Below are 15,811 nucleotides of genomic sequence, written 5' to 3'. Positions count from 1 at the left end.
GTGCAGGGGTGATTTAAACAGTCTTCAAACGCTTCCAGCACCAGCCTGACTTTGACAGCAAGGGGCATTACAACTGTCCTTTAAAGTTCTGTGACTTTGCTGCTGTCTCAGTACCACAGCTTTTAACTTGGAGCTGCCTCATCACTTGACGATTGCTGAATGCGGTGCTGGACCGGCAGAGGACTTGGGAATTTTGCGGTTAGTTTGAGAACAGACTGTAAAAACTGGTGCCCCAGGCTCCCTTTGTAGACCAGTTCACCAGCGTACCTGGCTGTGAGGACACTTGAGAGGAGCTTTCAGGCTCATGCGGCCACGCGCTTAGCTCGCCAGCTCTAAGTATGGTCATTCCTGGTGCTATTTACATCGTCAAGGTGCCGTTCAAACACGAACCCCTGAGCCCCCACGAGTGCAAACTTGTGCCCCTCACTTTGTAGGCAGGTAACCAACTTGTCAAAGCGTGCACGAATCATTGACTAAATAGGGATTAAGAAATCTGGAACTAATGACTCTTGTGTCTACCTTCAGCCTGATAGACAACACAGACTGCAGCTCCCGGGAGCGTCGGCTGTGCTGAGAGCTGTGGGACAGATCCTTGCCTCTTATGGGCAAGGAAGACAGGCGCAAAGTAAGACTGTTGGGAGGGGGAAAAAAAAACAAGGTCCAGGCTGCCCAAGACAGCAACTGTTGACTTTTATTTGGTCTGTGTCCTGATATCATAGTCTCACCAGCTGCCATACTGCAAAGGTGATGGTAAAATAACTCTAGTAGTCAGTGAGTTGATGTTTCCTTTGTGTCTGGTCTGATTTCTCTTATTGTTTTCTTACAGAAAGAGTAGTAATTGGGCTGCCCTCTGCTCGAAGTGGGTGATGAAGGACTGAGCCCTGTGTCTTGACTCATTCAGAGCTGTAGCTTTTTGTGCAGCTAACTGGAAGGTTTAGGTGCAATATTTTTGGACCTCAAGTGCAGGTGATAAAAAGCGTTTAATCAGTTCTGTGCTTCTCTTCTTTGCAGTGTCAGGGATTTGATCTGAGCAGTGGTTTGGTATTACAAGAAGGTTTGACCTCTTCATCCCCCCCCTTGCTAGAGACTACTTTTGCGTGTTAAAACTTCCTGAGGAAACCTGGGCTTCTCTGTGCCTTCGGAGCAGGTCGTGACAGCAGCTCATATGTCTGCTGTTAGGATGCAGCTGATGCATGTAAGTCAGCTGCTTTGGGGCCTGAAGGAAATTCCTCTTGGAGGAGGGTCAGTTGGTTGTGGAGAGATGGAGGCGAGATCCCCGTTCGTTTAGCAGGCAGGAGCAACGGGTCAGTGTTTTGGTTTCTCGAGTTCCCAGTTGGGAGCTTTGGTGGAAGTTCAGAAGGATGGTATGAAGAGTCCTGCCTTTTTGATGTGTCCTCACTCAGACTCGTCTTGCTGTCATCTGCGCCCGTGTCACCTCAAGGCTAGCCTTTGCCAGGATTTAATCTTCCCATGCAAAGCTGCTGTCGTCTCCTGCCGCGCCACCCTCCGGTTCTGCAAGCCCCGTTTCACTTCTGTGGGCTTTTCTGGGGGGCTGCTGTGGTGGGTGGATGTTCCTGGCCATCTTTATTGCCTTTATTACTACGCTTGTCCTATGCTAGGGAGCGTTTTGGCTGCTCGCCTGTTCCATTTGTGAGAGGGCTATTTATCCTTTGTGAGTTCCTGTTTGCATAGGCCCTGGAGTTTTGCTTAATAAATCCAAACATAGTCTAGTGTTGTGGATGTCTCTCCCCTTTTTGTGGGAGAAGAAGTGGCAGCTACTTTCTTGTAGCTTTTGGTTGTTGCCGTTATGTGCTGCGGCTGAGCCAGTGCTCAGGGAGGGGAATTCCACCTCTTGTAGCCACCCATTTTAGCCGCACGCTGCCCTAGCGCATGGTAATAGAAGAATAATCTTTTTTTCATATTAAACAATAATTGATTTCTGTGTCTTTTCAATAAAAGCAAAAGGGGACTGTTTTCTGTAGCGCATGCATTCATCCTCTGCTGCTAAGTCGCATTCTTGGAGCACTTTCTCATATAGCTCCTAAAAATAACAAGTCTCCCCACCCTCTCGCTGCTGCTCAGTGTGTGTGTGTGCATGCGCGCGCGTGTGTATTAATGGTTAGAAATGCAGAAAGCTAACTAAAAGAGCTTGTGTCTTCGTGAATGCGTTTTGGCCGCGTTCTGGTTTCATTTCTGCTCTTGGCTGTAGCAAGCTGACATGCGTCGCTGAAGCCAAGTGCCGAACTTGGAGTAAGAGATGCTGGAAGCAACATGAACAGCCAGAACATGTTCGCACAGTAAACCCCCTGAAGAGATAGCATTTGCTTTATTATAGCTTTTTAAAATCCTGCTATAAAAATATCAGTGGGTGGAGGGAACCATTATTTCTTGAATTTGAGGTGGTGGGGGTTACTTTATTTACTCTTATTTTTTATTAATAAGAATAGCTTCACTTGTAGCATAATAGGACCGAGTGTTTTGTTATCCTTGGCTATAATCTGTGATAAACTACTCCTGCCATCAGCCTTGTAGTTTACCCACTAGGGAGCCAGATTATTGCCTTGTAAAACGGAGCACCACTCCTATAATCCCTTAATTAATTAAATGACAAATTTTAGTTCTCTCCCATTGAAAATATAACTTGTACATAGAGAGGACTTGGATTTATTTGATCGCTTCTTGCTTGCACTTTTTTTTTTTTCCCTGTAGATTGTAACCGTCTTTGCTTATGTGTCTGTGCTTTCTACTGTAAATACTAAGGGAAGGTGAAGCAGGCTGTGCCCTTCCTCGCCATCCTCCGTCTGGGGGATGTTTCGTAGGTCTTTGCTGCGCCAGGCGGCCCTTTGCAAGAGATGAGCGTTGTCCCCGTCTTGCAGGTGGTGACACTGAGACGCAGAAAGTCCCTTGGCCCTTCAGAGGGTTGGTGGTGGGCCCTGGTGGGAGCCCAGGCGTGGAAAACTCCTGCTCCTTTCCTACCCGCTGGCCCGCGCTGTCTCACTGCCACGGTTCCCAATGAGCCCTTCTAGCCGCGGTGCAGCGCTTTCTCTTCATATGTGAAAAATCGACTGGGCCCTCTGAAGTCTTATTTAAACTTGGGTTGGATTAATTTCTCTTCCCTGATTTTTGTCTAGGGCACAAAGAGATCCTCCTTCCCTGCGAGCACAGCGTTGATTAATTACAGCCATGCAAAGGGCAGCTTCTGCTCTTGATATTTTTAATTTTTTTAGCTTATTTAACAATTTCCTCTTCTCTCCTTTCCCCTCAGCTTAGCTCAGCTGCATGAAATATGGGAGACGACAGGCCGTTTGTGTGCAATGCCCCCGGCTGTGGACAGGTACGTTTACAGTATACTTTATTGTGAATGTGTCGTTGTGAATCAAAGTGGCTGTTTTATCACTGAGGCAAAGAGTTTAAAGCCGGTGTTTTACGTGATCACTGGAGGTAATCAGATCAGAGGATTTGCAGTGTGTAAATCCAGGTTATGAGCAAGTGCAGGCACTCCAAAGTAATGAAATCTGCCTTGCTTTGTGGCGTATTGTTATTCTGCTGGTGTTTTCCATGAGACCCACACAGCTCAGAGAAAACATGCTGATCTCCTGTTAATGTTTTCTGATAACATTGCTCATCTTCTTTCAAGGCTATTTAACCAAAGGACAGATATTTGTTCTCTGTCGGGATGAGTTAGCTGCTATAGCATGCTATAGTAAAGCAGCTGAGAATGTGACAGTTGATGGTTTGTGTTATGCGAACCCCAAACTGCCGTAGTCTATTTTGGGCTTGCGAAAAAAGAGAAAGGACCCATTGTGAATTTTCCCTCCGCGGACAGCATGCTAGAGTTGGCTACGGCCTTGCAAAACTTTTGCTCGCTTTCCTAGGGCAAACGATTCTTGCTTTGAATGAGTCACATCCCCTTTTCAGTCATACAGCCTTTCTCGTAAGCTCGCCTGCCTGGGAAGGCACCTTTCCCTTGCATTTTGCTTGGTTTTGCAATGAAGCTAGTGCTTTCCCAAAGCTGAGCTTAGGGTCTCTCCGGCGCTCGGTGGTGCAGCGTCTTGGCGGCTCACACGCCGTATTAATGGGAGGAACAGGGGGATTGTGCAATTACTGCTGGGGCTATTTTAACGGGAGCTATTAGAAACTGGGGCTTCTGTGGAAGTACAGCCCTGTGCAAAGTCCAGGGAGGACTGGGTTTGTCTGTTCTGAAGCGTTTGAACCTCAAAATGCTAAGATGCTTTTTGCAGGGGAAGGAGGCGGGAGGGGAATTGTGGCTTTTAATTAGATATTAAGCGATGCACACACACTTTGTTTTCCTGGCTGCCACCGTTGGATGTCGGGTTGCCAAACTGTTATGGCTGTGACGCGTTTGGGAGCTCTAACCGATCCCAGGGTACTCCCCCTGTCGTTGTCATCCCCAATTCTTCAGTGTGTGTAATAACTTAATGCCTCTTGTGGGTCTCTCAATTAAAGATAATTCTGCATCCCCAGGGTACGTCCTTCGAGGCTGCATGTGAATTCTGTGATATTTTTATAGTGCAGAAATGGGTCAAAAATCTCATCTGGTAACTCTTGGGGACTGGGGCTCTTTTTAAAAATACACAGTTAGGACTTCGCAGCTTTTTGGTCATTCTAGCGCTAGTCTCATCTGAAGCATTTTCTATCCACTTGCAGGTGATCTTCCTCTTTTTTCTCTTTTTTTTTTTTGTAGGCTGCTTTTTATCTTGAACTTCTTTGCCTGTGAAATTGTGCAAGTCATTTATAAAATGTATTAGCTGTATTTGAGCACTTAATGATGTGAGGACTTCAATCATACAACCTTAAAATCGGATTCAAACAAGCAATTAAGGCAAACAACAATGTATTTAAATTTAATCTCCCACAATCTCCCACAAATGACATATAAAGGTGGTTGCTTCCTCCTTTCGCTGTTCCAGACTGCTGCTTATGGGTAATTCTGACAATTCTTCATGTTAATATTGAAATGTTAGAATCCGGGTAATTCATACCAGTATGATTCATTGTGATCTAACCTGACCTCGTGCACAGTTTCCTAGAACGTCCTTCAATACCTGTTCAAACCAGAGCATGTATTAAATAATGATGATCCAAGCTTGATTTAAAGTATTTCCAGTGATGGAAAATTCACCACAGCCCTTGGTTAAGTTGTTCTAATAGTTAATTGCTCTTGCTGGTAAGGAAAAATTATGCCTTATTTCCAGTCTAAACCTGTTCAGCTGCAGCTTCCAGGCTGTGGATCTTGTTTAATTTTGGTTTGTTAGACAGAAGATCCTTCCTATCAAATTTCTGATGTCTGCAGGTGTTTACTGACCGATCAAGTCACCCCTTAACAGTCCTTTGGACTAACTAAATACGTGGAGCCCCGAGCCTCTCCCCGTAAGTCCTAGTGTCTTACGTGCATTTTTTTTTTTTTGTCCTCTGTTCTGTACATCAGCTTCACGTTGAAGGTTTTTAAGAGCCTTTACAAATCCTGCTCACCACTAACGCGCAGCAGTACTGCTGTGGAAGCGCAGTGGTACCCGAGAGCCGTACAGACCGTCGTGGAAGGATCATCAGCTAAAATTAATGTTTGGTGAGCTGTGCTTTCTGGGGCAAGTGGAGTAAAATTGGATCATAGCGATGAGCTGGACAGGGTACCGCAATTGGTAGCTTTGAATATGAAAAATAAATCCGAATTTGAAGTTGGGGGGCTGATGGTGGCCAGCAGCTGCCCGCAGGGCTCGACCTCTGAAGCACGTGCTGCATTGTTCCCCCAGCAGCTTGTGCTGCCTTTTGGCACTACACCCTGACCCTTGACAAGCCACTGTGGATCATCCCATCAGAAATGGCTTCTTTGTACGGACTCAAGTTAAAGTGAAGCCTTGATAAGGGTCAGAGGGGACTGCACCTATCTTGGTTTGTTCCCTCATTCCTAAAGATCGAGACCCTTGTTTTCAAACATAGGGGGCAGAAAGGGGCAGTCAGGTCTGTGTGATCTGCTACAGAAACATCCTGACTTTCCCACAGGTGCTGAGTGCCTACGGCTCCTGTTAAAGTCTGTACGATCCAGAGTTTTGAACTTTCTGGAAGGTAGTCTGAGTTTTTTCACCCAGGCACACAAACGCACGCCCAAGCGGTGCTGTGTTATTGCTTACAGCACGGGACGCTTTTTCCTAGCTCAAAACCAAACCAGGCTGTGGCCGGCACTGGAGAGGGAGACTTCCTTGCAGGATTCAGCCCTTTTTTTCTGATTCTTTAAGACCTTTGGGTGCATTTTGCTTAGGAAAAAAGCCATTTGAATGGGAGGGTGCCGGTGGCTGTTGAGCCTCTTGGGTTATCACGACAACAGTTTTGGGATAATGCCTGGCTCACTGGGTCCTTTCACCGCCATGGCTCCAGCGTCTCTGTTCCTTTCTCTCATTTCTAAACCTTTGATCCCGTGCCCAATCCATTGGTGTGTTTTTATCCCTGTAGATTCCTGCTCTTTTGGGTATTCCCCTGTTCGAGGGGCGCGCTCTGGTTTTGGTGGGTTGCTCCCGTGGGAACAGGCTGCTTTGGTCCTCAGTAAATCGGGATGGGCATGGGGACAAATCACCCAGTCCTCTTCCGCTCTCTAAAATTAGTGATCTGCCTCTTGCAAACGCTGCATTGAGATGTGCAGTAGCATGGGAGGTCACGGGAGAAGAAGGGAGAGCGGAGCCAAACTAATTTGGACAGGAGACTGGAGACAATTACTATTAAGCCAGCGGTGATTTCCCCGCTTTAGTTTAAAGGAAAAAAGAATTATCTTGCTTCCCGGTATAATTTCTTTGAACCATTTGCTGCTTCTTTCCCTCTGGAGGGAAAGAAGACGGGTACCAGCCCCGTCTTTTATGCTGTATGGCATTTTTTTCCTCCTTTTCTATGTAGAAAAAGGCTGTAAAGCTAACTTTCCAGGGAAGTGAGGAGGGGGAAGAGGGAATGGCCACTGAAAATAGATGAGCAGATCTTGCTGTACCCCCCATATCATCACAGCTAGTGGGCTTTCAGTGGGTATGTAAACATGTTTTGGTTGCTAGGTCTTTAATGGTTGTTATTTTTGGATTCTGTACGCGATCACTTCCCAACAGTGAGTCTGCTGTGACACAGCTGACTTCTAAATGTGCCGCATATACTGCTTTTAAAAAAGATTCTTCTCAAGGTCATTGATCTGGTTTCTTCTCTGAGGGGACAGGTGACACATTTTTCCCTGACCCCCCCTTCCCCCAGCCCTCTCTACGTAGAGGGAGAAGAGCTATTCTCCAGCAGGGATGTGGCCCCCCACCCCGTGCCACTGCCTGAAGGCGAGGAGGGAGGTAGAGGCAGGCCCCTGCCTCCGAAATGTCTGCAGAAGAGCAAGGCCTCAAGTAAGGCTTTCATTGAATCTGCTAAGTGAAACTAATCTGGGGGTGGTGTGTGCTGCTAATCGTTATTAAAATCTTCTAATCCCATTTAAAACATACTGAGTGATGAAAGGCAGCCTTAGTGCAACCAAGTGTTAGCTGTAAACTGTAGCATTGCCATTAAAGTTGAAAGGTATTAACTAAGTCTGCATAATGAGGCAGCTCTGACTCATTAACACAAGGTAATTAAAACTTCGGCCGTCCTTTCTAAGGCATCTAGAGCAAAGGTCTGGAAGGAAGGCGCGGGCTTCAGATGCTCTGGCGCTGCTTCATTACCGTGAGCTAGTGGTGGCAGAGGGAAGTAGCTCAATGCCTGGCTCTATATCTATCCTCCCTTATAAAACTGTGTTAAACCCTTCCCAGGGTGCCTGATGGCTGGTTTGGGCAGGCAAGCTGGCAGCGTGAAATGTAGGTTGGTGGATAGACGTGCCTCTCCGACAGTCGTGCCTCTTCTGCTCCTCTCATGAAAGCTTCGGGAGCGCTGGATGCTTGAGGCTTTATGAAGTGTCATAACAGCGGAACATCTTTATTAATAAAACTGTTTTGTCCACTCCTGTTGCCCAAACTAATGGAGAGGCCATAATATTGAATATATGCTACTGGGACCAAGACTTTCCCTAGCCCCTGCCTCCCCACTCCACACCATTTCACTTTTTATAAGTGACACAAATCGTCACTCAGGTCCTAATTCCAGCACTACAGTTATACAGGCCATTTCCTCAAACAATCGTTTGCTTTTTAAACCCACCCTTAATTTAACAATTTATTCCCCTTAAACCCGTGCCACTGAGGTGATGCTCGTGCAGTGTCCGAGAAACGCGAAGCCCAGAACTTTCACGAGGCCAGAAAATGATTTTTCTTCTTTGTGGTTTATTGTATCCTCTTATCTTGTCATATAATAGAAATAATGTTTATGGCATTGAGGCCTCAGCATCACTTGGCATTTAACCAACCTCAAAAGCAGTTTATTGCTTTGTATACTCTGCCGCCATGACCATTATCCCTTAAATCTCTATCGCTTTGTAATATACGAGGCAACAAATGGCTTCTGCGATTGGTTAAACGTGGAACTGAAGCTAAGGTGTGTTTTGTAGCTTGTATAATCCAAACGAATATAGATTATTCCTTTTATGAGAGTCCTGGTGTAGAGAGGGAAAAATGGCCCTCTTCTCTCTCCAAGAAGCGGCGAGATCTCCTTGTCACAGTTCAAACTTCCAAGTGGCCCAGGACGTGCACAGTGCCTTGGCTGCTGGGAGGTTTGCCGTGGGATTTCCAGCCAGGGAATTATTGCTGTCGGCAGCCTGAGCTGCGATTTGTACCCGTGTGTCTTCATCCCAGTTTCAGGTAGGGACCAGCTCCACCAGTACAAGGAATGAGTCTTGCCCCTGCCTCTGGTCTCTGCAGGTCTGGCAGCGGCTGAACATCCTCAGTGGAAGCAGATCGTTCAAGACAAGCTATTGTGATTAAAAGAGGCAGAATAATAGAGTGAAGCAAGTAGGTAGGTGTGTAGAGCAGCCCAGAGGTGAGAGGAAGAAAGTGCTCGTGCCCATTTGCTTTACAACAAAGCATCTTTCTTTTGCTATAATTTCAAAGATTTGCTTTGTTACCATCCTCCTCTCCTTCCAGTTATGGGCTAAAGCAAAAAGTAAGAAAATATTCCTTGTCTTGAAGCTGCCAGGACCCACCTTTACTCATACGAGAAAATCCAAAGGGATGTCTCAGCCCTGCTGGAGCTTCCTGCCAGCCCTGGCCAGGACCACGCGTGCGCATGACACAGATGTGTTCAGTTTGAATATGAGCACGTACAGAAAGAAACACTTGTGTGTTGATTTAACAGCCTCCTTAGGGTCTGCCTCTTGAGACTTTGTTCCTGAAGCTCATGAAGGGAAGCCAGACAAACTGCCTAAGAAATTCAGAGAGTTAAAATCGAACCTTTGAGAAACTTCAGCCCAATTGGCTACCTGCTGTTAAAGCAAACAGGAATTTAAATGGCTATTAAGCAGAGTTATGACACCCTGTCCTCCAGTAGAAACTGTTACTGTCCTGGCACGGGAACTGAATGGGACTGGGCTTGGACACAGGCGGAGGGTGTTTTTCCTAAAGAACTCGGGCTCCTAGCACCCACTGATTTAATGAGGTAGGAGCTGTTATGTCTTTGGAAATCTGGGCCTTATTCATCAGGAGAATGGCTTCTGTGGAACAGGGCGGATAATGTCAGTCACTGAAGTCGGATAGGGCTGGTGAGAGTGGCAAGCCAAGAGCAGGACTTGCAACTGCCCCTTCCAGGGTTATGTGGCACGATCGACATCAGGTCTCAGCGCCAGGGGCCCCCGGGTGACCCGGACACCACGATGCCGTGGGGCTGGATGCCGCGTGTCACTGGGGGACCCAAGCAAAGGGCTGGATCACACGGGGAAGCAGTTCCCGTCTGCCTTCAAGCCCTTGCAGGTGGCTCCAGGCAGTGCAAAGACTTCCCCCGTGTGCCCGAAAGGGTCGCTCCCCATTGGGGTCGAGCTGCGGCTGACGCCCCCCTCTACCAGTCAAATATTAAAATGAAAAATTGTGGATGTTAATGATGGAGCGAGAATAAAATCCTTCTCTGAGCTTTTTGTTATGCTTGGGCACAGATACCCCTTGTCTGTAGTTAGCATGCAAAGTCACGTATATGTTGTGTCCCTACTGCACCCAAGTGATTTGAAGAGCTGAGCCATAAACTAGAGTTTCTTTCCTGTTTTTTAAATTGAAGGAAACGTCTGAAGCTCTGTGGCGAGGAATTCCTAGCTGTATACGCCTGCTTGCTTCACATCTGCAGCTTTTTATTTGAAGCTGCCACAGCTGAAATAAAATTCTACAGAGAAACATCTTGGTTAAAGGTCTCCTATTATTTTACAGGAATGCAGGTTTCCAGAGTTAATTATTTATTTCAAATTAAGGCCTTTACAGCTGCAGTACCTGTACATCAAGCACAAAATGGCAGATGCTACACAAATCTCCAAGCGTTTACAGTATGTAATGGGTCCGCATGAAAGTAGTGGTTGGTTATAGTAACTCTTTAGGTTGTTAGCATCAAAAGAAGTGAATTAATTTGAATTGTAACTCATGTATTGTCAGCAGAGTAAAATGATATCTCCCACCTCTTGCTGAAGGTATTTTTGGAGGTGGGGAAGAGAAGGCTAATTTTGAATAATAATAAGCTTGAGAAGGCATCTGAAACCAGTAAACGTTTATTTTTTACACTCCTATAACTTAAAAACGGCCAAACCAATTTAAACCAAATTGGATAATAAAAAATATTGCTCCTAGGCTGAGCCCCTGTATGCCAAGTTCCAGTCTAGAATGAATTTTTATGACCAAATTATAAACCCCCTAGAAATGAAGGTTTAAAATGGAAATGTTGACAGACCTTTAACTACAAAAGCACTATAATAGAACTTCTTTTTTTATAAAATGGCTGTTTTAAAATATAATTAAGACTTAAATATTATTTAATAGCAGCATTTCCTGTAAGTTAAAATCTTTATCATTCCTATGGCTGGGATTCATTGCCAGTTCTGAGAATGCCAGCTCTGCTTTGCATTTGAAGCACGTGTGCAGTGCTGAATTTTTCACTTGTCTGTCAAATGGAAATGGGTCTGGACTTCTTTCCAAATTCCCCTTTTCTAAATAAGAGCCTGGATGCCAAAGGACTTGCTGGACCTCTGCACAAAATCCGGCGGCTCTGGGAAGAAACTGCCGCGTAAGCCTCTGCCAAAGACTCAACTTTTAATAACATGAAACGCCGGTGGTTCATTCTTTGCAGGAAAGCATGTTTGCATCCCCTCTGGCTGATTAGGTATTAATTAGGAGTTGCACTTTTAGCGTGATGGCTGCTTTGGTGTTCTCGGCACATGCTGACAGCCTTTCAGGGCACTTTGGAAAGCTGGGGACCAAGCAGCCGGTCTGGCCGTGATGAATCTGGAAGCCCCTCTCTGAGCTGCCGCTCTGCAGCGCGAGCCATCCTTGCAGGAAAAAGAAAAGGCTTTTCTTTTGCAAGGGCTTTGCGGCAGGCATCTCCCCCCTCCCGGAGGGGTGCGCTTGCTGTCGCAGCTCTGGACTGCGGTCTCCCCCGATGCCCTTTTTATAAGCGCTGGTGCCAGGCTATGGCCTCGTGCCACGGGGCAGGACGGTGCTGTGCAGCTGTCACACCCCACCCAGCGTGGGGTTTGGTTTTCATCCCTTCCCCCTTTCCTGGACTTGCTAATTCCTCTATTTTGCTGCCTTTCTCCCCCCCTTCCGCTCCCCGCCGTGAAATGCTGCTGTTTAAAAATAACCCCCTGGATGGTTGCTGCAGTGCCACAGATGCAGGGAGTGTTGCAACACTCGGTTCCTGTACTGCCATGTGGCCGGCTTGAAAGTGGAACTAGCAGTGGGAGCGTCGCAGTTACTGCATGTGTCCTTTTCGTTTTCCTGCTGGCTTTCTTGCTCTCTGCTGTTCTTTTGCAGGTGAATGGGCTTCCTGGCCCTAACCCTGCTGCCAAATACCTTCTCGGGACAGCCTTTGTTATCGGCGATGCTGATAGCAGGAGGCAGAGACACGTGAGATCTTCACCTTAATCTGGTGGGGTGATGTGTTTTGCATAGGGTTTTTTGGTTTTGTGTGTTTGTTTTTTTTTTTTAAAAAGTCTTCATTGGAAAACAACACTAGGTAGAAAGCAACATAACCTGGAAATTGGGAATGTTTGTAGGTGAAACTCTGTGATGCTACAAGCACACTTGTACGTGCACACACTGTTGCTTGCCCTCCTTCTCCTTCCTCGTGGGAGCCACAGGAGTTGCTCTCCCTTCTGCAGCCACGTGCGAAGGGCTGGATGTGTAAGAGCAGCTTTTCCCTCCTACGGAGGGACAGCCACAAGCTGGGACATCCACCCCTAAGGCCATTCTGGGAGGGGGCTGTTTAAAAGGGCAGGCATTGATGAGATCTTCACCTTAATCTGGTGGGGTGATGTGTTTTGCATAGGGTTTTTTGGTTTTGTGTGTTTGTTTTTTTTTTTAAAAAGTCTTCATTGGAAGACAACACTAGGTAGAAAGCAACATAACCTGGAAATTGGGAATGTTTGTAGGTGAAACTCTGTGATGCTACAAGCACACTTGTACGTGCACACACTGTTGCTTGCCCTCCTTCTCCTTCCTCGTGGGAGCCACAGGAGTTGCTCTCCCTTCTGCAGCCACGTGCGAAGGGCTGGATGTGTAAGAGCAGCTTTTCCCTCCTACGGAGGGACAGCCACAAGCTGGGACATCCACCCCTAAGGCCATTCTGGGAGGGGGCTGTTTAAAAGGGCAGGCATTGAAGCAAAATTTGTCCGGAAACTGTTGTTATATGTATTTTAGGCTGTGGCAGTGTCTTCCTCCTGTGTGTACTGCACGTGCAGTGCTAGAATTTGACTGGCAAAAGGTCTCTGGAAGCCGCAGTGGACGTGCTTGATAAGGCTCTGCTGCATATTTCACTAGAAACCTCCCGGATCTGGTTGATGAAATATATCTGTGGGTTTTTTTTTTTGTGTGAGGTAATTCCTTACTAGCATGAATTGGTTTAATGTGTATGTAGAGGAGATAAGTAACTTCAACTCATGTTAGTTCCTTTCTAGTTCGGATTTTCTCAGAAACGTCTGGGCTGTGACTTTGGCTTCTTGCTCTGGAGATGCAATGAGGTTTGGCAATGGCTTTTACATTTCTGTTCCAGTGAATGCCTGTTCTAGAACAAGCCCTCATTAGGATTTCTTAGCCATATTGGCTGCTGCAGCAATTAAAGTGAAGAAATAGCACCTCTGGATTTGAAGAAATAGAAGGGAAAACCATGCCGCTATTGTCTTAGAGATGCTGTGCCGGGGCTGCAGAATACCTAATAACACCTTAAAATATGCAGAAGCCAGCTTTAATGCAGGTCCTGTCAAAGAAAACGCTGTCGGAGGATGAGCCGTGCTGCAAAGCATTGGCTCGCCATCCGGCTGCCGCCGTATCAGGCACGCTCTCCAATCGCTTCATTAGCATACTTGTTCATTTTGGCGTAAAAATGGAGTATATGAGGCGGCACACAACCAGTAAACCTATTTCATGTGGCAATAGAATAGCCAGTAATGGATCTAATTGCCCTTTTGGAGCACCTCTTGTCCCAAAGGATTCTTCAACCGGTCACAAATCACATCAGAAATGCACCTACCGCTGAGCTGCGGCGCTGGGGAAGGTGCGTGTCTGGTCTCCCGTGCAAAGGGAGCCCCTCCTGCCAGCGAGACGGGGGCTGAGAACTCGAAGGCAGCGGCACGGTTTTCTTCGGAGCCGCTTAAAACTTCGTTTAACCTTCCTCGTTTCAGAGGAAGGGCGCTGAGTAGCGCTGTGGGGCGTCAAGCCTTATTTCCAGGGAAAGCTGGACTGTTCAGCCATCTGCTTTTCGAGGGGTGACTTGCAGACTCAGCAACTATAAATATACATAGAGACAGAGAGAGCGTGCACGCCAGGATATGTTCCTATATAAACAGTCATGTATGTATATCTACACATAGATTTATATGAATATGAACATATCCTGGCTACCAGTCCCACTTTATTGGGGCTGTTTGATGCCACGCACTTGAGAGCAGCAGGAAGGAAAGTCAGCAGCAGTCATTATTCTGGACGTAGGTGTAGGAGAGCATCCCCTACTTGGAAGGTGGCCTCTGCACGGCGCCAGGGGATGCAGGTTTTGCAGAGTATCCGTTGATGTGTGTGCTTTACTCGGGGCTTGCTATTTCAAAGAGGGTATTGCCGTTCTCGCCTCCCTTCTCGCAGAGCACGCGAGAGCCGCCGTGCACGTCTCGCACCTGCAGCACCAGTTGGTTGTGCCGCTCGCAGGCCAGCGAAACCCATCGAATCGGGTCTGGAGTTTCTCGGGGAGCTGCCAGGTTTCTAATGATTTAAATTTCTGTTTTGTTTTGTGGTTTTTTTTAACTGAGCCATATCCTCGTTCCCAGATTCATGGGATGGTTTCCACTTTCTGCAGCGCGGGGGGGGGGAACGAGGAAGGAAGGTTTCCCCTTTCTTGGGAACGTGATCAGGGCTGCAAAAATACCCACAAAGGAACATGGCCGTGCACTTGCAGGGAATGGTTTCTTCTCTTTTTGATTTAAGCGAGTTTCACAACCATGGAGTTTCTGCTTGGAACGAACTAATCTCAGCCCAGTCCTTACCTAAAGCTCTTGCTCTATATCAAAAATGCAAACTGCGTGTGCTGCTAGCACGAAGCCGTAAATTGAGCCAGGCTCTTTTATTAACTTGAAATTAGACTGATCTAAAAGCTTGCTTGTGGTCTTGGGCTTAATAGGAGCAGAAAGCTGCCGGTGGCTGCATACTCTTGCAGCCGAATGCGAACCTGTGAGCGTTGCCATGTTGACGGTGGCTTGTGAGTTTAACCTCATGTGATCTTATCTCAAGAACTGCAAAACCTGTTTTTCATCCGTGCTGTATGGCAGCCGCTGTCCCTCGTAAAGCAAATGAGAAATAGGGCACTGGGTTTGGAGGTTTTAGAGGGAAGAGGGTTGGTTAGGAAATGAGAGAGAGATCTTAAGGTACAATCAAAGCCTGCCTTACGCTCAGTATTGAATTTTTCCTGCCTCTTTTGAGCTCTGGGTTTTTTCTTGGCCAGTAGAATATTTCCTTATGTTAAAAACAGTCTTTTGAAGATAAGGCTGTTTGGTTTTGTGGGGTTTTGTTGTTGTTCAAAGCCTCACTTGCTACCTGTCTGCTAATCTCTGAGAAAATTACGAAAGCTTTGTATTTTACTGCATGAACAGATAACTTACTCCCCAAGTGCGGATGCAGCACGTAGCTTTGACAAAGGCCTCGTTATCATGCCATCACGGAGACATTTGATTTTCAAAAAGGTGCGTTGAGTTTGCAGGATTTTCTGTAAACTGCTCGCATAAAATCCAGCCAAGTTGTCGCTTAAGGACAAAAAAACAAGTGGGGTGGACTCTGCCTGGGACTTCCACCTTCTTCCCCAGCAAAAATGATACTGAGGAGGCTGCTTTGGGTCGCAAGGAGAAAGACAGGCATGTTTTCCTTCGGCTCCTTAGACCCTGCATGGAGTTATTAGTAACCAACGAGCCTGTGACCTGGTTTTATTTCAATATAATAAATAACTGGGGGATACTTTTTTTAATGAGCCCACTTCCCCTGTTCAGTTCTCTAATCCCAGAAAGACACAACTGAGCTTTGCAAAGACATGAGGAGGCAGCTAGAGACGGCTCTTGGTAATTGGAAAGGCAGCTAAAATCCTCTCTTTTTCTCCCAAGGATGCTCGCCGGGCTGGAGCCGGGCATTGTTGGATGGCGGAGGCCGCTCCGCCCCTCTGCGGCAGCCGGGCCGGCACGGCTGCTGGCGCAGAG

The 15,811-nt window shown here is 46.8% G+C and overlaps 1 protein-coding gene across 1 annotated transcript in view; it reads left to right on the top strand.

The window, feature by feature from the left end:
• The first annotated feature begins 3,265 nt into the window (after positions 1 to 3,265).
• ATF7 (activating transcription factor 7) overlaps positions 3,266 to 15,811 on the top strand; it is a 45,949-nt gene continuing 33,403 nt past the window's right edge. The window contains exon 1 of the mRNA XM_009329461.1: positions 3,266 to 3,334. Coding sequence (XP_009327736.1) covers positions 3,287 to 3,334 — 48 coding nt within the window. The 5' untranslated portion in view covers positions 3,266 to 3,286. The remainder of the gene's footprint in view (positions 3,335 to 15,811) is intronic.

This window comes from Pygoscelis adeliae, unplaced genomic scaffold (genome assembly GCF_000699105.1).
Source record: "Pygoscelis adeliae isolate BGI_AS28 unplaced genomic scaffold, ASM69910v1 Scaffold887, whole genome shotgun sequence".
Taxonomy (NCBI): Eukaryota; Metazoa; Chordata; class Aves; order Sphenisciformes; family Spheniscidae; genus Pygoscelis; species Pygoscelis adeliae.
The sequence above is the reverse complement of the archived record's forward strand: the minus strand, read 5'-3'. Positions and strand labels throughout refer to the sequence as shown.